This window comes from Phoenix dactylifera, chromosome 13, assembly GCF_051530095.1.
Source record: "Phoenix dactylifera cultivar Ajwa chromosome 13, Ajwa_hap1_PhDact_Kaust_v1.1, whole genome shotgun sequence".
Taxonomy (NCBI): Eukaryota; Viridiplantae; Streptophyta; class Magnoliopsida; order Arecales; family Arecaceae; genus Phoenix; species Phoenix dactylifera.
The window spans coordinates 22,257,326-22,282,930 of NC_143202.1; the positions used below are offsets into that span (position 1 = coordinate 22,257,326).

Consider the following 25,605-nt stretch of genomic DNA (forward strand, 5'->3'; position numbering starts at 1 on the left):
TTACTAGCATAAATGATGCCAGGAAATCAATTGCCCAGTTGAAAGGTTTAAGGGTAGGACACGGTTTAAACCAGTTACAGCAGTCGGCTAGAATGGAATTTCTAAATTTTCCATATAACTCCAATTAAATTCACAAGGAAAATGAGAACCATCTCTATGTATATATGTATTTAAAAGAGTAAGTTTGCAGTCATCAACAACATGCCTGTATCAGAGATTTGCAGTGAGAATGCACACAACCTTTCAGTAATAAGAAATTTAGAGTTAGAAAGAACAAAAATAAGCAGGTGGCTGCTTCAACTAGAAGGCGTAAATGGTTATTGGTAAATTTCGGTTTCTAGTTTAGGCCAACATTAGACTTCTTTTTTTTTTTATGAAAAAAAAATATCAGTCTTTATACATCAGCCGGTTAAGTAGGACATAATTCTGCACAAGGTCGGCGGAGGCTGCGGCAGGCTGGCAATGGCCGCAGCAGGCAAGGCCATGGCTGGACCCTTTTTTCACGGAAAGTTGAAAAGAGACCACAACATGGACTGCACCTTCCCTCTTATTTAATCCCCTTTGTTCTCCATATTCCACAAGACTGATAGGTTTTGGGTGCAACAAGAAGCAAAGTTAGTTTATAAAAGAAACATCAGATAGGACTCAGCTAAATGAGGCTGATGGATCCAGCATACAAAGGCCAAATAAGTTCAAGACGAGTTACATGCGAGAAGAAATGAAGAGTAAGATCAATATTTACTACTAGTATTAATTACAACTTTGAGATACAACTTGATTTCACCATCACAGCAATCTTTCCTATAACAATCTCCTTTTCTGTTTCTGTAATTACAAGGACTTGATTCCACCATAACAGGAAATCTTTCCGTTAAGACCACTTTTTTCCTTCCTTCAATCAGAATAGCCACTGGAATCGAAAAGGCAATCATTTCTGTTATGTTTGTAAATCCAGCAAAGATTTGATTGCACCATCACAGAAATCCTTCCTACGACAACCCCCTTTCTCCAGTCCTTTTGATCGAAAAGCAGCCACAAAATCTAAAAGGTAATCACTTGTCAAGTTTGTTGGACAACTTAATTAACAACGATTTCACAACTTAATTGATGTGCACTGGAAGATGAAATATATCTAGTTGTAAACAAATAAATAAAGAGTAATGCTGTGGGGAGCCAGTTATATACTCCCCGAATGCTCATTTCGCCATGTGGCACAGGAAGGTTGGTGTCCAGGCGCGAATTGGTGCACCATACATGAGGGGGTGGTTGTTAAGCTGCCAGCTCAACATTGGAGCCAAGGCCTGTTAAAGATGCACCCCTTTGTACCAAAAAAAAAAAAAAAACACCCCAAAGCATCTTTTAGAAATAAAGAGTCCTTTCAATTTACATTAGTAAATGTCACCTGGCCGCCCTTCTTGAACATGCAAGACTGAAAGGTTGCAGTAATAGTTACTTCTTGAGAAAGTACAACCCATCCCTCATTTCTAGCTTCTCTTCAGTTATAAGACCTGTCAGAAAGCTCTGCAGTTGCTGGAGTGACTTGTCATAAGAAGGTTCAGCTACACAGAACATCTGAAATACAAGGGTGTTGTATAAAAATACGCAACTTTGTCAAGATATGCAACTTCAGAGAAAATTTGTTAAATTTGATAATGAACTACCTTCAAAGTATTATGTATCCTATCCAGTGTCATACTGCCAAAATTGGTGAGCATCCCGATGATGAATTTCTGCATCCAAGGGAAGCATTAGTTAGCAGAGCTGGTGAATTTGTTAAAGAAAACAATTTTCACAAGGGCAAAAAAGGAGAAGAAAATCAATTTGTTTTCTAACTTCTGGGATATCCATATTCAACACAATTTTCGGCCCCGACAGATGCCAACCACATTCAGAACTACAAGTAAAACAAAAAAAATAGTATTGCAGATTCTATATTATATTCAACTTGTTTTATGGAGGACTCATAATTAATAAGGATGAGAATGTGCTTTCCTGTATCACATAAAACTCATTGTATGCCATGATAATGGACAACTTTTGGATGCAGGTGTTGCTAGTACCATGTTGGCAAAATCATACAACATCAAAAGTATGTTCTTTTATAACAGACAAGATTATAGCATTAGCAATGAAAAACAAATAATGTTTTGAAGGTCTTATGTTGGTTAACTTCAATAAACCTCATTCTCAAAGCTGCAAAGGCTAGAATGCAATCTGGACATTGAAATTGAACAAGGAGAGATGGAAATCGTCCGTCAACCTTATAACAGGTGTTATCTACTTCATTAAAATTATGAATATTATGCAAGATTAAGATTGTTATGGCATAGAAAAGTATCAGCTTATTGGCAGTAGTAACATTACAACCATTTGACATCATATGTAAACTCCAACTTCGCAGATTTACCAGATGGTCATTGATGTCAATGAGTTGTTTAAATCCCAGTATTGAGACCCATCCAGGCCTGCTCCCTCATTGGTACAGGACTGGGATGGGTCAGGACGGACTGGGACGGACCAGGACAGTCATCAATAAACAAGAATAAAGAGAAAAAATGAAAAAGAAAAATGTGTCCCAAGATACCACCAGGCCATCTCAAGTGTCGGGACACAACCATCTCAGTCTTGATCAATGCCAAATGGTATGGTCGGGACATTCCTCAAAAGAGAACCTGTGTCTTGCACCCATCCCAGGTACCATCCTCTCACCAGAATGACACAGTACTAGCAGGAAATGCCAGTCTGCCAATACCGTAGAGACCCAAATCCTTGATGCCACCATTTTTTTAAAAAAAAGAACCATGTTCTTATAGAAGAAAATCTTCCATGAATAAGAACTTTGCTTGGTTTTGCAGATGCCAATATCATTCAGAGTGCAGCAGAGCAAACCTCATATACAGTCATTTCTTTCCGCAGCTGTTCCTCCACAGAGGCCACGGATCTCTCGCCTTCCTCATCTGCTGCTAAAAGGCCTTCAGAGCTCCCATGGATAAGCCCATTATTATTCACATCATCAACAATGGTAAAGACATGATCATCGGAATCTGATCCAGCTGACTCTGCCAGGATTCCCTGAGAACACATGAAAAAGAGAATATAAACAAGCTCATTGCTGAAAATTAATCTATATGATGCTAGGATTAGTATTAAATCAATAAGACTAAGAAACATGTCTGAAAAGTTTTGCAAGATATAGATAGTAACACAGAACTTTCTATTTGACAAAGATATAAGCATCCATGGAGAAAACGCATAAACATGTGGAAAGAAATTAAGGGAACAGGATCCTGGTGAATCTGTCCTGTCTAAATTTGTAGTATGTCATTGTGTATGCTAGCATGTAACCAACTTAAAAGGTCCCACTAGTTTATGCAAACTACATATTCAAAGTAGGGAAAGATGTCATTGAACATTAAGGTAGATTAAATTATTTAGTGCCTGAAAGCTTTGAAGTTATGGTAGTGGTGTCCTTGGTTTAGAATTTCAGCAAAAAGCAATGTCGAATTTCTCAGGCAATTTTGGTCCAGTTCAACCAAATAAGTTAGGTTGGGGGTCTGCTAGAATGAATGTGATCCAAAAAGAAGAAATCTGGAACAGAGAGAGAGCCTGTTCTTTTGTCCTGCTTTAGATCAGGGAATCAGATATCCAAAACATTTTGCTAAAAATGTTCCAGATTTGGCCAATGGATCTAAGCATGAAATTATAAAAAGAAATCGTAACACCTAAAAAGCAGAAACTTTATCAATGAATTTGTTTGTCAGTGGTAGCTCTAGCATTCCCCCTTTGCATATTGCAAATGTGTAATAGATGAATTTTTCAGGAATTATTTTGAGTCTTTGACTGCCATAATCTTGTGGTTTTTATTCTCTTTCAGTTAAGAACTTCAAATTGGTGCCTTTTTATGTCCCTAACCTCCTATTATATCAGTGATGCAAGGTCAGTCAAAGACCTAATGGGCTAGGAAGTTCTGGGACTTGCTCACTTATAATGCTTGCCATCCCACCTCAGAAAACAACTTAGGAATAAATGACTTTGTGGTTCAAAGAATACAAGGAAGCTTTCTAGGTCTTCCCTAGGGTTTAGGAAATCAGGTTTGCCCTTAGGGCTTTAACCTTAATAAGTTTACTGCTGAACTAAGATCAAACTTAAGGCAATAATAAAATCCTATGCATAAAAAAAAGGTTTGATGAGGACTGAGAAGAGGAAATAAAGGAACTATAGAGGAAACAACTAGAAGCAGAAGGCAGTAGAAAGAGATGGGATGAAGAGAATGAGAAGAGAGAGCTGTTTGGAGAACAAATTCCTTTTCCCACTTAGACAATCATGTATTTTGACCCTTAATTTTCCAGTGGAATTTCTTTTCGCTTGAAGAAGAAAAATATAAAGAAAATGGAAATTATATTCAGTGGTCAAGAACAAGTTGTTACTTGTTTGACATTTTCTTAATAATATAATCTGAGTTCCTTTTAACAACCCACCATCTAGAACATCAGCAATGATGCATTAGGGAACATAAGTTGAAACTTGAAAGTATAAATTTTGTGGATGAGTAGCATATGTAATGTATTAAATAACAAATAGGAGGTCCTACACATTTTTCTAAATTCCTTTTCCCACTTAGGCAAACATGTATTTGATCCTTAATTGTTCCCCGTGGAATTTCTTTTTGCTTGAAAAAGAAAAAGAAAAAAGAAAAAGAAAATTATTTTCAGTTGTCAAGAAACAAACTCTTACATGTTTGACATTTTGTTAATAATATAATCTAAGAGTTCCTTTTAATATCCACCATCTAGAACATCAGCAATAATGCATAACAGAGCATAAGTTGAAAGTATCTTTTTGGATGAGGAGTATATGTATTGTATTAAATAACAAAATAGGAGGTCATGCATGTTGTAGATATTATTTGCATGACTTGATATCTTATTAGAACTTATCTGCCATACCTTGCTAATCCAAAAATTTATTCTCCGGTTAAGTGTATCCACAGGCATCCCAGTCGCTGCCGCAAGATTCTTGGAAGTCCAACTGTGGTGAAAACAATTTTTTAAAGGCAAGGCAATAACATATACAAATATACACACCAAAACACCTCGAAGACCTTACCTTGTTTGCTCCTGAAATTGCATGATAATCGCTGCATGCACTGGAGTCACAGTAAACTGCATGTTCCGATCTTCAAATTGCAGTTCCAACTGAAAGTGAAAATCATAACAAAACATCCAGTAGATTGAATCATTAGAATCAAATGCTTCTACCCTTGCACGAACTGCATTCCTTGTTAGTAGAAAAGCATCTTCCACAAAATTGTTTATCCAAAAATTTTCTAAAGCTATTCAGCCAGAAGAGCTTTTCTAGACAATGAGAAAATGATGGGTACTCCCAGATTTTTCCAAGTTTCTAACCTTCACTGTTCCAAGATTCTTCTTCCACAATAGCTTACGAGGCGTCTTGATCTCATGGAACCTCTTTGCATAATCACATAGTAGTTGATCAACAGAAGCAGGGATGTTAAGAGACTCCGCCTGCATTTTTCTCAAGGTCAACAAGAGATCAGCAAGAAATCATCAACCAATTAACTGTATTATAGAAACAAATCATCTTATAGAGATATCTATCTCATAGACAAATTTGCATAAACTGGGTTACCATTTACATAAATCCATCATCCTCACAAGTATCATTTATTCATTGTACACCAAGTAGCAGCACTATAGCAGCATGTACAGGTTTCTCTTAGACAATACAATGTTGCTGATTTCAATTAGGCTACTCTTGGTAAGCATGCTTTCCGAAAAAAAAGTACATGCAAACATAAATTGGTAGGTGATGCCATTCCATCTCCCATTTTCTTCTCTCCCATCCCACTATTTTCGCGCTTTGATAACCAAGCAATGTATTGAAATTAAGAAGACAAGAAAACAAAGGAAGACAAGGAAGATTCAGGTCAGGTTGCACTTGACACCTTGTTTTGAATGCTATAAAAAGTACAAAACTACAAATCATATCTCTCTGTAGTCAAGGACACATAAAATAAGAAACCTCTATATGGTTTTAAAATTAGTCCTATTGAATTAATAAATTATAGGGGCGATTATTCATGTTTTATCATGAAAACAGTTAGATTTACACCATGCACATGTTAATATACTAATGATTGGCACATGCGACAGATACCATAAATGGTTCAATGGTTAAATGGGAAAAGTAACCATACATCTCTTTACTTGAGTTCAAGTATAGAACCCGCATCAAGTAACCAATCCGTCTATTTTGTTCATATAGTTGATTTCTAGGGCCAACCTATACCTGTGATGTACTAAGTTTCAGAAAGTAGCAAAGTGAGAACAAAAGAAAGGGAGCTTAATGTTAAGCAGCCTATTCTATTGGATTGTTTAAGATAGCCAATCACCATCATAATCCCACCTACATACATACCAATAAATATTGATAATTCTTTCACTGTTGAGGTGCAGAAGGATGCGCTCTATGCTGTATGTAACAGCTCCTTAAAAGTTCTATGCGAATTACACTTACAGCATTTTTATGTTGATAATATCACTAGTTATCTTATACGAAGACAATCTACTGCTCAGTAAGTAGTCTAGGAAAATCTTTCCTGATGCATTTTGGTGATTATACCCTCCCTGGTTATCTATTTTAAGATAATTACTGGCGGTTAACTAATTTTCCACAAGTTCTATATTCACTTTTGCAGTATTTGTTCTTGGTTCATGAGTTGTTCCTTTAAACTAGACATTGCCACATGCAATGCAAGTGATGATTCAAGGGAGAGCTTGAGCAAAGAATTTGAGTGTGGGATGTCAAGATCAAGAGGGAGATGAGAGATGGCTGTGCTCCCATTGGTCTTGATTATAAAGTGTAAAATCGATAAATATTGTCCTTATTTTAGTTTACAAAAATGCTATCGACCACCACTTGGTTCCCTAGCCAGTTCCTCATCTAATATGATGCCGGCATGGTAGAGGCAAAATAGAAAATTGAAGTGAAAATGTTCACCAACCCCAAGTGCAGTACCCAAATCCTCTCATGCCACGTCCCCACTTCTTTCAAGAGAGCTGCCTGACACTCCATAGCATTTATGTACCCTTCTTTCCATTTTGTTTTGCCAAATGGGTGCGAGTCCCCCACTTCAGATGAAAGAAAAGAACAGTTTCACTTCTATCCTTTTCCCATCAAACTTATAAAAGAATTTGGCCACAATAGAGGGAGTTCAGCCACAAACAGCTTTTCCATTTAAGAGTATAGATGCTTCCATCAACCTCAACATATCATTAATGCCCTCACAAACTAACCATCCTTTGTTATAATTTTACACCAGCAAAAACACCAAATCTGTTGAAATTGCCAGCAACCTGATTATATTACTATCAGAGTTAGAATACTACTTTTTATACTTATTATAGGCTTCATTCTTCCTTCTTACAATTTTCCAAACTTGATAGAAAACCTTCTATTATCACTGCTTACTCATATCGCTTCTCTCAATTCTCCCCAATTACATTATTCTCCTACACCAATGAGTCCTGATATCTAACTTTTAATATGCATGAATATTGTTTATCTGGCCTAATCTCTTTAAATTACAAGCCCTAGTCAGGTTCTTAGAAGTATTTATGCATGAAGAAAGATAGTGCTCTGGGTAATAGATACTGCTTCTCCAAGCGTCTTAAACTTATTACACAACGGACAGATGCAAACAAAAGCATGTTCTATTCAAAGAAAACTAATAAAGGAAAATGTCAACATTTTCATAACAGATCCTATACTCCATTTCCATTTTCTAAACAACCAAGAGTTGATATCCCAGAGACTATATACCTGTATTGGGGGCCAAAAGTTTGAAGATATTATTGTTGCATCAAGAATATGCAGAGAGATGTCTGTCTCTCCTTGCTCAGAACCTAAGAAACATTTACAACAGCAAGTTAACTTAAAACTTACATAGCAATAGCAACAAGCATTAGCGAGTGATTATTTTTCAAAAAAGTTCATAATACCACTGAGAGATGGCTGGGGTACAGATGCTTTAATATTAGCATTTGTCCTCTTTGAATCAATCAAATCATTAAGCATAATTTCACATTTCTGCATGCTGCTCTCTCCAAAGTGTATCTGGTTACATAGAAACAAATTTCAGTTTACAAGATGAAAGCATTAGTCTACAAAAGCAAAAGTGAAATTGCAAAGATTTTGTTATGACATCAAGATGGACTACTACTAGATTTATGTGCATGAAGCCCACCTTAAGGAGCTCTAAGGTACGTATCTCTGAGTCAATATCATAATCAGATTTATTTAGAAGCTTTTCTGCCAGCATAACACGGTATTCATTAACTAGCTGGTCCTTCGAACCAATTATGCTGACCATCATTCCAAGTATGTCAATCTTCCTTCTGTTCCTGCTACTTTTCAAAGGGTCTGCCTCTACTGGATCTGGTTCCCAGCTGAAAAGAAGCACAGGAGTGATGGTAAAACAAGCTGATTGCTAATATGTCAACTCATAGTAGTGCCATATGACTGTTTGATTAGCAAAGAGGATATTAACAGTAAGCATATTTGTGCTCTGAACATCATTAAGAAAACATACCGTTCAGCATTTATCCATGCTTGCTTGTCGTCCGAATTGATATCATCATCATAATCAGTGCTCTCTTGGTTCTCTGCATCTCTATTTAACTCTTCAAGAAGACTATCACCAGCATTTCCTGGGCCACTAGGATTTCCCCCGGGCCCATCAGTAAGCATGGTAACAATGCATTTTATAGTATCTTTTCTTCCCCTCAAATAATCCCTAATTGGTTCACCTACTGCTTCAAGAAATACACCAGTAGGATCTATTATTCGAAGTGCCTTGATAGTGGACATATATTGGTGCAATATGTCATAGGTTGAGGCACCAGCAGTAAGTAGGCGATATCTTAAAGAAGAGATGAATGAATCAACAAGCTTTGAATGCTGCCCTGTATATTCTAGACACTGCTTCAAGTCTTGAATTGCAGGATAGCTGCATAAACTTCCAACAAGACAGTGAGAAGCAAAATTGGGCATAAAAAGTGAAACTAAAAATGGAAAAAATAAATGATGAGAATAGAAGTAGAACAAAAGAATGAAATATGAGCAGGTACTACATACAAGCATGAATTGGCACATGAATGTCCACATCCAGAATACTGAGTTTATACCAGAACCCAGACAAGAATTGCTCATCTATAATAGAGAATCATAAACATTAAATCATGACAATGCAGAAAGTTTATTCAGCTCATAGCCTCATATTAGGGCTATTAAGAGACAAAAAGAGAACTGCCCTATTCATGTACATGTAAGCAAACAAAGGCCAGAGGGAAATAAGTAAGAAGGGGAAAAAAGAAAAGAAAATCTATGCATGCACCATGTGTTAGAGAACATATGCATAACAGAGCACTAGCATTCATAGCACAAAACTAGAAACTAAGAAACGTACCCATCCAAATGTACATCTAACATAAAACTATCAGCCAAAATCATTTTCAAATTACAAAATGAAGGAGAAGGAAGAGCTTGTCAGAATTCAAAATAAATCAAAAAGTTAACTATTCTAAACTCCATACAAAACTTAAAAAGAAAGCAAAACAGTAACCTGTCAGGATAATCCACGATAATCTCAAAAAGTTTGCCTATTCTCAAGTCTTGCAATGTTTCATAAGCAAAATACTCAAGGCGCAACTGCCATCTAACAAGCCCTTCGGAAGGAGAATCAATCCCTGGGTAACATGATGGACGTGAAGCCAAAGGCGATTTAAGACCAGATGACATGCTATCATAGTCAAATGAGTCACCCAGATATGCTAGAAGAGCATGTAAGAACTGCAGAGGAACAGCCTGGAAAAAGGTCAACAATTATTAGTGAACATTTTTAAGTAATCATCATATGCCTTTCAGAAAAATCAGGAACTGATAAACCCAGTTAAAACAACATGATTAAGAAAGCATATGTCGAAAGATAATAACCAATGATAGAAAGCATGACTATTTTTTGAGAGGGAGGATGCTTAATATTGGTCATGCATCAGCAAGGTACGCCGTACCGGTACTGGTAGGCGTACCAGTCGCCTACCAGACCGATACAATTCCAATTCAAACCGGTTTGAACTGGTATCGAATCAGCCAACAGAGAGCAGCGCGCGAGGAAAAAAGCCAGCGAAAGCGCGTAGCGCACGTGCGCGCGCCGCGTTAAATGCCATAGAGTGGTATTTAAATGCCCTGCGCGAGCGCGGTTCCCAACTCGCGCCCGCGTGAGCACGCTGCCCAGTGCAGGGAACCGCGCGCGGGCGAGCTGCCTCGCCCACATACCGATTCGCACCGGTACCGAACTTGTACCGCTCGGTTCCAGCCCCTGCCCACGTACCAGTGGAAACCGGTCTGGTTCACACCGGTACCAAACTTGTACCGCTCGGTTTCGGCCCTAAAAGGGATGGAACCGTTTTCCACACTTGAACCGGACCGGTCTAGTACGGGCTGAACCGGCCGGTACGAGCGGGTTAAGCATGCCACATGCATCAGTGAATTCTACATTCTTGGATCATTATTATATTGTACTGATACAACTAAGCCAAAAAGGTAATTTAACACCCATAAAAGTAAAGATCATCTTAATAATTAAACAATTAACTGTTTCCATGCATGGTATTAAGGAAAACAGTGGAAAGTGGAAACCCAACATGGCGGGTACAAGTAGGAATTCTTTCCGACTGGACTTGTTCAAAACATCATCTTAACAATTCCAGGGGGGAAAAGGCATTTTTTCAACCAGAAAAGGAATAGCTATACAAATGTACATTTAGGCAAAGGCACACGCTTTGGGGCCTTGATTCTTTTTTTTTGTTTTATTTTTATTTTGCTCTGCTAGCTCACGGCCTTTAATGCCAACAGCTAGCAAGGTGCATACCTTAGCTGGTAAGCTAAGATTGATCATCAAATCAAGGCCTTACAAGTGATGCCATCATAACAACAGGGTCAAAGAGATAATTTCTAATCGATCAAGGGTATTAGTAAACTACAAATTGTTAGCACGTAACAAAGTTGCACTTTAACCAAAATTTCTATATTCAAAATGAAGCCTAGAGAGTACCTGAATCCACTCTTTAATAGATCCAAGAACAGGAGCCCTGTAATCATCACCAGCTAAATTATGAACTTTAGCCTGTTAATGAAGACAAAATGCATGCATGTCGTAAAGAACTCTTAGATATAGAGAATAATTATGGTAGACATATCCAAAGCCACTCTAAGAAAATAGGATAAACATTCTTAAAAGCAAAATGACATCGATATACACCTGTTGTATGACAGAGAGTGATGCTAACCTTCAAGAGTGAAAAGATAGCAGAAGCATAAGCATCTTCAGTCAGGGATGTAAAACCAAGACTTCTTAGATCACGAACAACAGCACCAATGTTTTTAACCAAGGAAGTGTTCTTTGAAAAAATTGTCTCACGATTGCTCCCATCAACATCCATCTCTCCAGATGCAAGGTTACTCTTGCTCTTTTGGTCATCAATTTGGAATCTGTTTCCATCTTCATAATCCTCAGCCATCAAAGTGCTTAGCTGCTCCAATTTTTTTTTAAAATAGAAGCGCAGCATCTCTAAGGAAAAGAAAGACATAAAACTGTTGAGTAAAGGATCATTAGCAATAAGTAGCACACACATACAGAAACACTACATGGCAAAAAAAGTGGGATCCCTTAAGGATATGTTATCTAGATATCACATCGTCATCTAGCTCGGTAATCACAACCATAGCCATGAAGCTTTGTCCCAACTATTCAGGATTGATTTATTAATTCTCATTTTACAAATGTTCCTACTTATGACTAACTCTAAAAGTTACTTCAAGGCTTTTCAAATCATTTTTCATAAATTATATATATGTTATCTTAGATCTTCCCTTCTCCTCCTAAACCCTCCAACAAGGACTCAAGTACCCCACCCCACTACTCACCAAAGCCTGTTCAGATCTATGTTGCAATGCATACCATTTTTAATCAATTCTCCATCAAATTTATCCTTAATAAGTCAACTCTTACAACTCCTCTAATATGCTCATTCCTTATCTAGCCTTTCTAGTTTTACCATATGTCCATCAAAAACGTTCTAATTTTTTGTACCCTCAACTTTTTTCTTGGATCTCATTTGTTGCCACACATTTTTGAGCCACAATATAATAGTAGTCCTAATTGTCATCTATAAATTTTTCCATAACCAAGGTATGCTTGATCACATAATACCCCAAAAGCATCCCTCCACTGTATTGAACAGTTCTAATTCTAACGAATCTATTTCTCCATTATTTTAACCGATCCTAAGTAACAAAGATAAAATTGTGCTGTCTATTGCCATCAATCTTGACCAATGTCTCATTTTCATTTCTAGTGTTAAAATTGTGATCTTTTATTATATTTTATTCTCAAGATATCTAAGCCTTTCTAATCATCTTTTGCCTCAAATTTGAGTATTTATCTATTTATGTTCATGTATGTAGAGACAGAAAGAAAAGGAACTACAGTCCTCTTGAGGGGATCTAAGCTCAAATCAGATCATTGCAAATCATGATAATTGTTATTTTTCTTTTTTCTAAACTTACAAAGAATGGATCTAAATAGTGGGCTTTTTAGTTGGGTAAATCTTCCAACTACATGATTTTTCCTACCTTTCACCTCGCATCTATCCATTTTAATTCTCCTTTTCACAATGGAACACTACCAAGAAAACCTCAATTCCAAGGTCGGAGGAACTGGTACCAGGCACCGTACCGGTTCCCGGGCGAGACGACTCGGTATGGGCCGTTCCGGGCCCGTACCGAGAGAAGGATCATGGGAGAGAGGAAAAGAGAGAGAGAGCAAGCAGGGGAGGGAGGGCCAGAGGAGGATGGCGGATACCGGAGGAGGGTGGCAGATGCCGGCGAAGGCCGCGGCCGGTTTTTCTATTTCGAACAAAATAGGGGTCCGGCCGTGACTAAAAAATTTCGTGTATTTTGAGTGAAATCGACAAGTAATTTGCCAACTTTACTAAAAATTGCAATTTTTTTAAGGCCGCAGTCGGACCTGTTTCGCTCGAAACAGAGGCAGCGGCTGCGGCCTCACTTGCCGCGGCTGAGGCAGGCCTCCGCCGGCCTCCACTGACCTCCGCCGGCGTCCCGCCCTCTCTCTCCCTCCCTCCCTCCTCCACTAGCTCTTTCTTTCCTTCACCTACTCCGAATCTGGCAACGGGTTCCGTTTTCGTTGCCGAAACCGCACCAGTGAGCCACCGGTACGGCTCGAGACTACAGAAACCGCCTGGTTCGGGACGGTTCCGCCGACTCTGTTCAATTCAAAAGATCTAAAACTTTAAATCAAAGAAAATAAAAACAATCATATCAACATGATTTTTTTTTAACTGTAAAAGCCTCCCGAAGTACCCTTAGTGTTACTTGTCATCTAAATTCTTATAAGTTGAACTAGAATATAGTGTTACATAGAGCTAAATTGATAGGTAGACTATGTATCCAGTATTTGAACAAACCTCTAGCATATAAGACCATTGACAGTCACAATAGAAATTTAAGCTAGAAGAACCAATTTCTTGAATAAATGCAATTTACAACATAAATATCCAAAATATTTTCCTACCTTATATGATAAAAAAGAAATGATATTTCCATGGATTCAACTCTGCCCAATGTACGTGTGAAGCAAAGAAAAGCATTTATTTCAAAAATGAGGATCAAGGATAATGGGGCTAACTCATTAATACTCCAAATGGCATTGTTGATTGCCATTAAGACATGCAAATAGTAATGTGTTTCCTATGAGGGGTATAAGCCCCTTTTCCATCCTAACATTAAAGGAAGCAAGCCTGCTAATTAACATGATATATGGGATGGCCAGAGTTTAGAATGCAAAGGGCCCCTTGATTTCCTTGAGGAGTTAAAGGCCTATAGATGTTCCACACTGACTAGAACTAAACAATTACCTAGAATTCCTTGTAGGGTCACCATTGATGTCTTCTAAAGAACAAATTCCCATTTGCTCTGAAACAGAATGATGCAGAAAATAAGCTAACAATAAATCATGCAAATGATTTAACTTAAGCCGCTTTGCTCCTAAATAAACAAGAAATGAAGAAAAGAAAAAGGAATGCTCAGCTTATTGACGAGATAGAATTTTCATCTTAATGCAGGTCAGCATTAGTTAAAAACAGAGATAAACTTTTAATTGTGAAGTCACAAACCTGTAGTAAATAGACAATATTCTGTATAAAATGCCATGGAGGAAACCAACTAAGGGTAGCTTACATAAGGGAACAACGGATTGTACAGTATAACTGAAAAAAATCATGCTAAAGGAAACCAAAACGACAGCATCAGTTGACCTTCTATGCAATATGAACACATATGACATCAATAAATATGATATGTATATGTAAGAAAGGGAAACCGACAATTGTACCAGGAAAATGCCGAGGAAGCGTTGTTAGGAGAACTGATGATACCATCAACTGGTATCTATAAATAAGATTGGATCCATATTGCTCTAAGTTCACCTTTTCTGCTGATATACTCTCCTCACATGACTGAAAAGCATGAATCAGAATCAAAAGGCACTTTTCCAGATAACCTTTTTCTGAGCATATCTCTTCCAATGACTTATTCAATATTTCCTCGGGCCAACCTTCCTGACTCTGTTTTGCATGCAAAGAAGCTAATGGCATCATCGAGTGTTCATAAGGTTGAAGAGATCAAGAAAACAATTAAAAATCTTATTGAATTTCGTGAAAATATAATTCAATCTTAAGGGCATATGGCATACCAACCTTTTTTATAAACCATCCCTTCATTTCCTGAGCTGCAGAAAGTTTTAGTAGGAAAAAGAGAAGAAAATAGATTCCACAGGCATGAAAATGGGTATACGGAGTTATGATGCAGGACACTTCCCTTGAGGCTAGGAAGCATAGAGAACCAAAGAAAGCTTAAGGTATTAAAGGAGCAGAAATTCCTATTTATATTAGATTTTATGTCATTAATTAGATCTTACTTGTAAGCCTCCCGATCAAAACCACATTTAGGGTTGACAAGATTTGCATTAATCGATTAAAATTAGTTTCAAATCCTAAAAAGGATATAAAGATCTCGCTGCCCAGCTGGCATTCTCTAGATCTGTCACTTGTCTCCGTCCCATACTTTAGGTAGGTTATGGCTATTGACTTGAGTACAAGCAATTGACTACCAATAAGTATCTTGTTTGGGCAAGGTGATGACTGATGACCATCCAGCATATGTACAAAAGTAAACAATGCTTCTAAACATAATAATTTATGGAACAGTAAATGAAAGTTAAGTTGCTTGGGCCACAACCAATCTGATTCTTCTCCATGGTATATCTTATAGAAGTCCTCATATTTCAACCAGAGCAACATCAGATGATATGTGATGCATCTACTTTATAAGGCCTTCAACAACTCTGACTTCTGTCCATTTATGTGCATAAAAGTGGATTAGATTACAGTATCATGCAGAGCTATCATTCAAGGTTCACTGCAATCAATCAATGCTTCAAGGCACATGAAAGGAAAATAGGTGCCATGGCAAAAAGCTTCAAAAATTTAATTGATGATTTCATAAAGTTTTTGAAAATATATTCATATTTAAATGACAATTTACATGCCTAAAAGTTTAATCATAATCAGCACAACCTATCATTGGAGTTTCAACGTTAATTCAAACTCCTCTTGACGTACAGTCTGATCTGACGAAGGCAGAAGATATTCATAATGAACTTCGTTGTTTCAAGGTGCAAAGTAGAACTCCATGCATGAGATGAGAAGCAAATGGTGGAAGATCTGATTGTCGAAGACTTACCAAGCAGGAAATGAAGTCAACAACAATCCACTAAGCAACCAATCTGTCTTCACAGATCCACTACTTCTACCTTGATCAAAAATCTGACACATAATAGCATGTTTAATTAGGTGTAAGTCAGGGTCTCAAATTGTGGGGTCCTCAAGGAAGTGCTGATTTTTGTTTTCTTGCTGACAAAAATTTGATCTCAAGTGTGAAATGCAAGTTTTGACTTCCAAAAACACATTTTGACTTTTCCCAACACAAATTGAGGTCTAGTTCCCTAGCATGGTGCATTTAATATTAATGATCATTAACCTATCCCCATAAATATTTTGACTATGGCCACCACGACTTTCAACAAGAAAAGCATTATAAGTCAACAAAAAACTGCAGTTTAGTGCTATCGACTTTCATCGGACTAAACTTTTCATTATAACCAACTTCAACGAAACTTGCTGCGAGGTGAATTTCAAAAGCAAAGTAGACCTTTGGCCAACTAAAAGAGCCCTAAGGTGCATCCAAACGAGATAGTGCAAGTCTAGAAACTTTTGATCAACGACCTCTTATTTCAGATTCCTATAGAGATCTTTTTAAAAGATTCGCACATCATTGAGATGCAACAACTAGATCTAATTGATGTAGAGAAGATACTGACAATCCAGTGATTCTGATCGTGTTACCATTAAACCACAATTGAAGGATCCAAAGATCAACACCATCTTGTAAGAATTTCTCTTCAGAAGACAACAGCTTTCAAGTTCGATAACCTTCAGCTATGGTAAATCTTAAATGCCGCTGCAATTATAGATATTCTTTTAAAAAAATTTTAAAAAAAACATCAACCATACATGGAGTTTACTCACTGCCAATGTTTGAGCATCATAGTAAGCATGAAGTTGCTGCCAAAATTTGAAGACTGCATTCTTCTTGAATGTCTCCTGCAATATAAGAACTTGACATATCAGTCCCAAAGTTTATTTATTTGATCATACAAAAACTATAAGTTCAGCAATAAAACTAAACAGACCAAGTTTCATTAACAGGAAAAGGTCTCTAGAATGCAGGTAATTAAGTATACATTTATATCATTATCAGTAGGCCATAGGTCACTTTAACCAAAAATATCCTGCCAGAATGCAGGTTTAGATCTGTCCCAAACCACACATATAAAAGGTAATGAAATTAATCGTACCTATCTCTATAAGCTGATTAGAATCAATATTTTGTTTACCCAAAAAGTCGATGTGTTCTACTATTTATATAACTTAAGAGGAGATACATTCAAGGAAGATGGTAGCTAAGGCCATCAAATTCCTGTTTGTCGGTAATTTCATACAGCTTGCTTGTATGTACAAAAATAATAATACTGATGAATGGAGATTGAAGTGGTGCTGTTCTACATGACTGCCTGTGATGCAGGTTGCAATTATTTTGGGGAGGGGAAGTGGGGTGCGAGGGCAGTGGGGATTCAAAGACCTGGGGCAAAATATTTCGACCATATGTCTTGCTTCTATACCAAAGTTCAGATGCTTCCAACTCTCAACCATCAAAACTTCTTGTTAAAACATGGAAGAACATCACACATGAGGTTAGCCGTGCTTGAAGAAAAAAAGTCCTATTCTTTCATTCCTTTTCTCATTAATTTAAACCCACAGCTCTTTGGTTCTGAATCCAGGAAATATGTTACAATCCACTTTCCAGATTACCATTGTAATACCCAATGCTTTTGTTTAGAAAGAAAAAAAATAACTTATTTATGTTGGACTTACCTAATAGTTTGGATTGGGCATGGTTTCAATATACTAAGAACACCACACATGAGGTTAGCCATGCATGAAGGAAAAAAGTTCCTATTCTTTCATAATATCGTCCCTTTTCTCATCGATTTAAACCCAAAGCTCTTTGGTTCTGAATCCAGGAAATATGTTACTATCCATTTTCTAGATTACCATTGTAATACCGCATGCTTTTGTTTAAAAAGAAAAAAATAACTTATTTATTTTGGGCTTAGCTAATAGTTTTGATTGGGAATGGTTTTGTTACTGTAAATCTCTTGTTGTTAGCCACTGTGCAGTAGTTAAGATGTGATTAGTATTTATTTTCTTGAATCTCAAATTATATTAAGATGGAAACCTGGTGGTGTTAAAATTATTAGATTTATTAAGAGTCCAACATTTTATAAAATGGAGGCTTCAACTTGGAATGGAAGCAATAATCCTTAATCAGCTAGGATTGAATGCCTATGTGCCATACCATCACTTATTTGATGTTTAAATATATTACGACGAGTTGAACATGCCTATTTTGTTAATTAGTTTAACAATCCTGATAGTGATGGTCTAATAGGATTTATGTTTAGTATTGGAACATGATGACTTGTGGTGGTGGTCATACTTGAAGTGAATCCCCGAAGAGGTTGGGCAGATACAGATTATGGCATTTGAGAACTAACAAGTGCTCAGAGTTTATTCCTTGGGGTCAAGCTAGGAGAGATGTCTCCGAATTTGACTCTGACGAGGCTTGTAGAGTGTACAGGATGGCTTTGGTTTTATAACTAAGCGGACATCAGTCCTTTTGAGTCCAGGACTAGGATTACTAATATTATATAATAAAGGTGCTTTAGGTGGCATCCTCTAGTGCTTTTGGATTTGGGTGTCCTTTGTGGAGAACTCAACAGTGATGGAGGGAGTCATGTTGCGAGAGTGAAACTGAGTAGTTGAAGGTTTTGTTAGTTTTATTTAAATAATTTGATTAATCCCTCTATATTTGTTCTCTCAATTGTTTGCCCATAGTCTTTAGTTTTCAAAACTTCTGTATAATGTAATTTTTGCAAAAGTTATAAAATCTGTATAAATTTCCGAAAAATAATATCCTGAAAATCTGTTTTTCCCTTAAAATTTCTGAAGATTTTAATTTTCTGAATACTAAATTTCTGTATATTGTATCTCCAGAACTTAACTTTGTAAAATAGATTCTGAAAAATTAATTTCCAGAAAAACAATATCTGTTTGCAATTTCTGCAATTTAATTTTCGTTTAAATTTCTGTATTCTAGAATTTTATGTTTTAAAATTCTGTAACTTAATTTTCTGTAAATAAGAATCTGTAAATTAATTTGTGTAATAATTAGCAGTAACCTAAAATTCTGATTACTATACATTTTTTTGTGTGTTATATTTCTATAATCTAATTTTTGTAAAAGAAATTTCTTTACACTAATTTCTATACAATAGATTACAGTAAAGTAAATTTCAAATCACGTTCCGATACTGGACCCTGTACCAGTACCATTCTATTACAGTATCGGTACATCGTACAGTATGATATAACGAGGCGTACCGAGTGTCGGTACGGTACAAGACTGCATATTAGTTTAGTACCGATATGGTACGTCCGGTATCGGTATCGTCTGGGATGTTCAGTATCAGTATGGTATGGTGTGCCCGGTAACTTACGGTACCAACTGATATGGCAAATCTTGTTACAGATTATTATATTATTGTAAATTTTAATTCTATGACTTAATTTCTGCAAAATAAAAAGTTTTGTTCATTAGATTTCTGCATAAAATATTTCAGCCACTAAAATTCTGTCAATTATTTTCCTAAAATTCAGAATATAAAACTCTATGGTTATACTTCAAATTCAGAATAGCTTTGGAGAAAATCAATTTTTTAGTTAGAACTTGTATGGTTGATGTATTTATCTTTGTTTAAAAAGTGTTATGGAATTGATGGGAGATTTCATAAACTACTGAATTATGGAGTATAATAGTTAGATAAACTTGTTTAGCTTGTGGTTATAGCAAAGTATTTGGTTTTTGATAATTATGGGTTATGATCTTGCTCATACTTTGAGAAATTTTGTAAGTCATGCACCTAAAACCTAGTTTCCAGGTTGGGATGCAACAATCATAAGAAAAACATAAATTTACTCATCGTGGAGCTACCAACTAGGAATTTCTTCTCCCAACCAATCTAGAAGTCCATGGTTGGTCTTGTATATAACATTCTACTCACAATCCAAAACATAGCCATGACATTAACAACAATATCTTATCTAAACCCGCATTTGATCTTTATCTTCATCTTCACCCAAGATCCAGCCACCCACCTTACCTAATCAATCGAAACTGCACCTCCAGGACCACTTGGTGCAGTAAAGCAGATGGCTGATACCTTCAGCCATGCTGATTTTAATCAGGTCCTTTTTCTTGACAAAATTGAGTTGCTTTTGGAGTCGGCTCTCAAATGCTACCTCATCTTGCTTACACTCAGTGAATAAACTCGTACTAAATTAAGTAATTTGAAGCCTTTCGTTAGTTATCATCTAAGAAAACAATAAGATATACTGCATTAGTTTAAAAATCACTGCCTACTACCATTAGGAATTAATGTTTGAAAAATTTTCCTAATATCATATGTTTCAATACTAACTGTGACTTCAGACAATTTTAGACCAAAGAACAATTTTAAAATTATTAATAAAAAATTAACAAGGGTTAGCACCTTTAAGCATATTCAACATGTTAATCACTATTATGCCCTTCTCAACTAGGGAAAGCTTATTGCTTATGCGATATCACCAATAACACACAACATTGACACATCAACCATTTTCCACCTTTAACCGTGCGTTCAAGCATCTATTCAACGTTCCACCGTCATTTTTGCCCGTCATAATCAATTAATCACCATAGCAGCTTTCATAGTAATTGGTTCTTTATTCGTGCTCCTGCAACAACCCACAAGCAGGCTTCACTTGCTTTCCCATTAAAAATCATTGTATTGACTATGTCATCAAATAGTTGTATCAGAGAAATTATGTCTAGCCACTAATGAAGATAGGCATGAGAGCAGCCATGTCATTCAACTTTCTCCATCACCTTTTCAAAAAATATGTCCTTGAAACTTAAGCTATATGGACTATGGAGGTTCCCAATTATTTCTTCAACATCTTCGAGGTTTAGAGTAAAATGTACCCAAGACTCGCCACCCTAAGGAGGAAGAGATGATTCCATTTGGAGATAACACATGGCTTGACTTAAAGATCTACAGCCATATATGTTTCATGAAGTGCTGATGGTTCTAGAAAAGATAAGCACTTCATTACAAAAGAAACTGAATAATTTTGTATTACATGATGAAAAGTATAGCCAAAGAACACAGTCTATGCCAATGTTAACTTGTGTCTCTGAAAAACAATTCAACACACCTGACTACATGACTTTTGATTCCCCGTTTGCTTATTGTGCGTAATTCTTTGAAAGGATTACTAATTCCCTAAGCTCCTGCTCTTTTTCAAACATCCATCTGTAATTTGTAGAACAAAATATGGCTGCTTTGTAGTTTTGTCTGTCACAAATGTACACATGTACGTTGAGCCTTGACTTTTACATGCCCATTTCATCCCCAAAACATGCAGTAAAAAGATACTTTGCTCTGAAAGATGACAATTCTGTGTAATGCACCTTAACCCCAAGGTAATCACCCATATAGTACATTCTGAGCACCTATTTGTCTTAACTAGATGGATCAAAAATTTCTTACAGTTGGCTATTAGATTTTGACAGCTTTTGGTTTAGCAATTTAGCTTTTAGGAAACTGACACTCGAATTTTAGAAAATGGATGAGTTTTTTTTTGGAGTCTTCCCTGTTATAGGCATCAATCTAGTAGGTTAGAGAGTCTTTCTCCAAATAGAAAGTACGAAAGATTTAATATGAAAAAAGAAAGGGGATTTTGCAGATGAAGTTCACCTTATTTTCAATTTTGCAAAAACAGGTTACTTTTCTTGTTTTTGCGGAAATAGTCCATTTTGGACTCAACTGGACTATTATGTCCCTGGCCTTAAAATAAATGTACACATTTAGTTCACTCGATTCACCCATGTTGGTAATGGATACAGAAATAATATTAGCCAAGAAAAATGTATAATGTTCTAATAGCAGGCCTAAAGGCACGTATCATGGCCCAACAGAGTCCAAAATGGACCATTGTTGAACAAAAAAGAGGACAAAAAAAAACGGCTATTTACCAAAAACACAAGTCTCCATAAAGTCGTAAGACCATGTATGGGGGCTAATATCCGCCCAGTGCCGGTAAGTTAAGAAAGTTGGTGTCCTGATGACAAGAGAGCTGGTGACTGAAATCTTGGTGAACGATCCCCGTAACTATAATGACTCTAAGATAGTAAATTTTTTTGTCAGGTAAGTTCCGACTTGTATGGAAAGCGTAACAATCTAGGCACTTTCTCGAAGAAAGGCTCCATGAAATAGATATGTCCATGAAGATGCGGACTACTTACACCTGGATAGAAAAATCTTATGAAGCTTTACTATTTTTTGGGACTGGAGCTTAGGTGGAAGGCAAAGAAGGCCTCCTTCTTTTGCAAAAATAAAACTATGGATTTTTGTTTTCGAATTCCCTAAATTAAATTATAATTATTCTTTAATACCTCTGAACACCAATCTCCTGTCAAAGATATCAACGAGAACATATTGGTGAAGTCATTTACCCCATTTTCTGTTCTATTCTCAGTTCTCACCAATTCACCATGTAATTCCTATTCTTGTCACTATGTATTTTGGTATGGAGATTTAGCATCAGCACCAATTTAACAAAGCACCTAGCCATCCAAAACACTACTTACATGGGCCTTCTTACAAACATTAGATGTGTAGCATGTAAGGGTCGGAATTCCACTACCCAATGCAGCAAAAGTTGAAATTTTTGGGCGCAAAAGGAGCTGCATTTATGGAAAAAGAGGGAAAGAGAGCAACGCACCTCGAGGGCATGGAGGAAGTGATCCCGCACGAGGGAGGCAAGGCCGTGACGGCAGAGCGTGGCGACTAGGGGGACGAGGTCGGGGCCGACGGAGAGGTCGCCACGGCCATCGACGAGGGCTTGGGTGCAGGCGCAGAAGCCGCTCCAGCTCTGGAGGATGTCGCCTATGGCTTCATCCCCCAAGGAGTCGAGAATCCCCAGGTCGCTCGACATCTATGAATGGGGCAGCGATGTAGAAGCGAAGGAAAGAAAAGGGCAGCGTCTCCGCGCGGGGTCGATTTTTAAGCGGATGTCTCTCCCGAGAAATTATTCCCTGGACCCGGTCTACTGCTTCCTCTGTAGAGCGGGCCTATAGTGGCGCGCCATGTGGACAGGGCCTTCCACTCCTAATAAACCGGGGACGTGGCCTGTGCGGGTACAGAGCGGCCGGCGGCCTTCTGGAGGCAGCCGAAGGTTTACCCGGGGACGACGTCGGAGGCGAGGGAGAGGGAGTCCTGCGCGAATCCAGCGAGGAAGGAGGAGAAGCCGTAGGTGAGATTGAAGCCGCAGGCAGCGGTGCCGGCAGGGCAAGTGGGGTTGGGTACCAGCGAGCGGCAGAGCGCCGCTGGGGACGGAGCGGTAGGTGGTGGAGCGAGAGGTATCAAACGGCAGGGCGGCGGAGGAAGCCGGGCAGCCGGGGAAACCGGAAAAGGGGAGCCAGGCGACGTTGCTGCTGGTGTCGACGGCGAGGAGGAGAGACTAGGGAGGGGAGCCAAGGCTGGCGCGGATGTCGTAGGTGGGGGTCTGGAGGAGCTGACTGTCGGAAGCGATGGGGACGAAGGAGCGGCGGGTGGTGGCGAGGGAGGCCAGGTAGAGGAGGGAGTCGTCGCGGGAGAGGAGGTCAAGGAGTGGAACTGTGGAAGGGGGAGTAGGGGTCGGAAATGTGGAAGACGCGGGAGACGCTCGGGTGGGCAGGGATGGCGGAGGCCTTGAGGTGGAAAATGACGGCCTCGGCGAGCGGAGAGGAGGAGAGGAGGCGGTTGCGGGCGGCGGAGGTGGAGAGGGTGGTGGCGGCACGGGAGGAGACGCGGCAACTGCCTCGGAGAGCGGGGAGAAGGAGAGGAATCCGTTGCGGGCCTCGGAGGTGGAGGGGATGGTGGCTGCACGGTTGGAGAGGCCGGCGGCGTGGACGGGGGTGAGGGGCAGGGACGAGAGGAGGCCGCGCTGGGATCCCAGAAGAAAACCCGGTCTAGGGTTTCTTTGTGGAGGGCTTCTGTAGGCCAGGTCTGCAGCTGAGCTGGTAGACCGAGTCTACGGAAATATGATTAGATAAAGATGGAAGGCTCTCATGATTTATATTATTATAATAATGTAATAACAATAGCTTTTGTTTTTTTGAAACAGCGAGGAGGTTAACCTTAAAAAAAAAATTACAAAGCACTACAGAAAACCATCTAAAATTGAAATATGATTCTGGATATCACCATGTACAGCATGTTTTACAATCCGATCTGCTACTTGGTTTTTTTTATGATAGATATGAATTGCATGAAACACAAATAATTTCGCTATTAATGGATGATATTTTTTTGTCAGTGGATGGTCAGTATATCTGTAAGTATGGGGAGAGTTAATCCAGTTAATCACTATTGCCGAGTCTCTCTTTTTTTTTTTTTTGGTTCTTCCAAAGAAATCTCCTAGAGTATTGACTATTGAGTCGCAAAATAGGCTACCCAGTCGGTTGCACTGTTCATCTTCTAATAAACATGGGAGGCTCGGAAGGAGCTACACTCTCGCGCTAGTCTCCGAATGTCGTGGAGCACTGACTACTTGTCTGTCTCGTTGTGTCGGCTTCAAACTCACTCAATCACCGTGGCTGAGTCTCCTTCGAGGTGAATATAAAACGCACGTAGAGCATGGATACTCTCACATGCAGCTCTAAGCTCAGTTCCAATGACAGAGGTGTCGAAGATCCGTCGGTTCCTGACCACTACAAATTTGGCATTTGTGGTCCCTGATAACAAAGCCCACACTCTTGTTATCTCCTCCCTCAGCAGTGTTGCCGTCGAAATGCACCTTAGGAAAGCTAGGGAGTGGGGCTCTCGGAAAACAAAAACAACTCTGGTTTCCGAGTCTCCTTTGATCCAAACTTCTTATGCTTGAAACTACAGTAATGATGTGCCAATTCCAGCCTAAGCTACTACTAGTTTTACGTATATAGAAATAATAAGTGCTTGTTCCTATTATAATATAAACCTTGATACATGGATGCTCTCATGATTTATACTACTTTAAATATATTTGTATCTACATATGTATGTGGGTAAGAGTTTACATGAAAATACATATGTTAGTATATTACTTACACTGCATAAGATCAAATTATAAGATAATTACATAATTATTCTATTATAACTTATATTAGAATTATAATTTAAAATCATATGTAATTATTATATTATATTATACTCATGTTAGAATTATAATTTAGAATTAGTTACATCAAATAATTTTTTTTAAAAATCCTATTGAAGACATATTCAATCCCAAGTCGCCTGATACATTTATCCAAGATTTTACTAAGTTGGTAAGGTAGCACCTTCCTTGAAGTGTAATTTCAATAATTAAAAATTATTTATTATGAAAAGTTTCAATTTATCCTAAAATATACTTGTAAAATTTTAACTTATTCAAAATACTCATAGAGTTTTAGTTTGGTATGTCTAAAACATATCATGAGACTCCTAAGTTTCAAAAGATATGTCAATTTTCTACTCTTGACAATGACCTGCGTTTATACCTATATGATTCCAATTAAGTGCAAGCATACTTATAAAGATATGAGGTAATATATATAAATTTTAATTTTCAATAGACTTGTACTTTCAAAAAATTATGTGCAAAAGTTTTACTTTATCCCAGATTATACTTTTAAAGTTTTGAATTATCCTGTAAAGTTTTA

General features: G+C 37.8%; 1 protein-coding gene across 10 annotated transcripts; it reads right to left on the reverse strand.

Moving 5' to 3' along the window:
* Window positions 1–719: 719 nt before the first annotated feature.
* On the reverse strand, window positions 720–23,889 carry APC2 (anaphase-promoting complex/cyclosome 2). Of its 10 annotated transcripts, none has more exons than XR_015972845.1 (18): window positions 22,665–23,889; window positions 16,731–16,820; window positions 14,856–14,882; window positions 14,492–14,723; window positions 11,370–11,650; window positions 11,135–11,206; window positions 9,644–9,885; window positions 8,612–9,028; window positions 8,267–8,468; window positions 8,022–8,136; window positions 7,843–7,925; window positions 5,406–5,525; window positions 5,107–5,195; window positions 4,947–5,028; window positions 2,890–3,072; window positions 1,662–1,730; window positions 1,388–1,572; window positions 720–1,041 (listed from the first exon to the last, which is right to left on the reverse strand). XR_015972845.1 is itself a non-coding variant. In XM_088710222.1 (18 exons), the coding sequence occupies exons 1-17, from the start codon at window positions 22,875–22,877 to the stop codon at window positions 1,450–1,452; spliced, it is 2,640 nt and encodes an 879-aa protein (XP_088566348.1). In that variant the 5' UTR covers window positions 22,878–23,889; the 3' UTR covers window positions 720–1,041; window positions 1,403–1,449. The 10 variants fall into 10 exon arrangements, 7 of the variants coding, with proteins under 7 accessions (XP_088566348.1, XP_088566350.1, XP_088566349.1 ...); XM_088710222.1 differs by having other exon boundaries at window positions 1,403–1,572; XR_015972848.1 differs by lacking the exon at window positions 14,856–14,882 and having other exon boundaries at window positions 16,746–16,820.
* Between the last annotated feature and the right edge of the window lie 1,716 nt (window positions 23,890–25,605).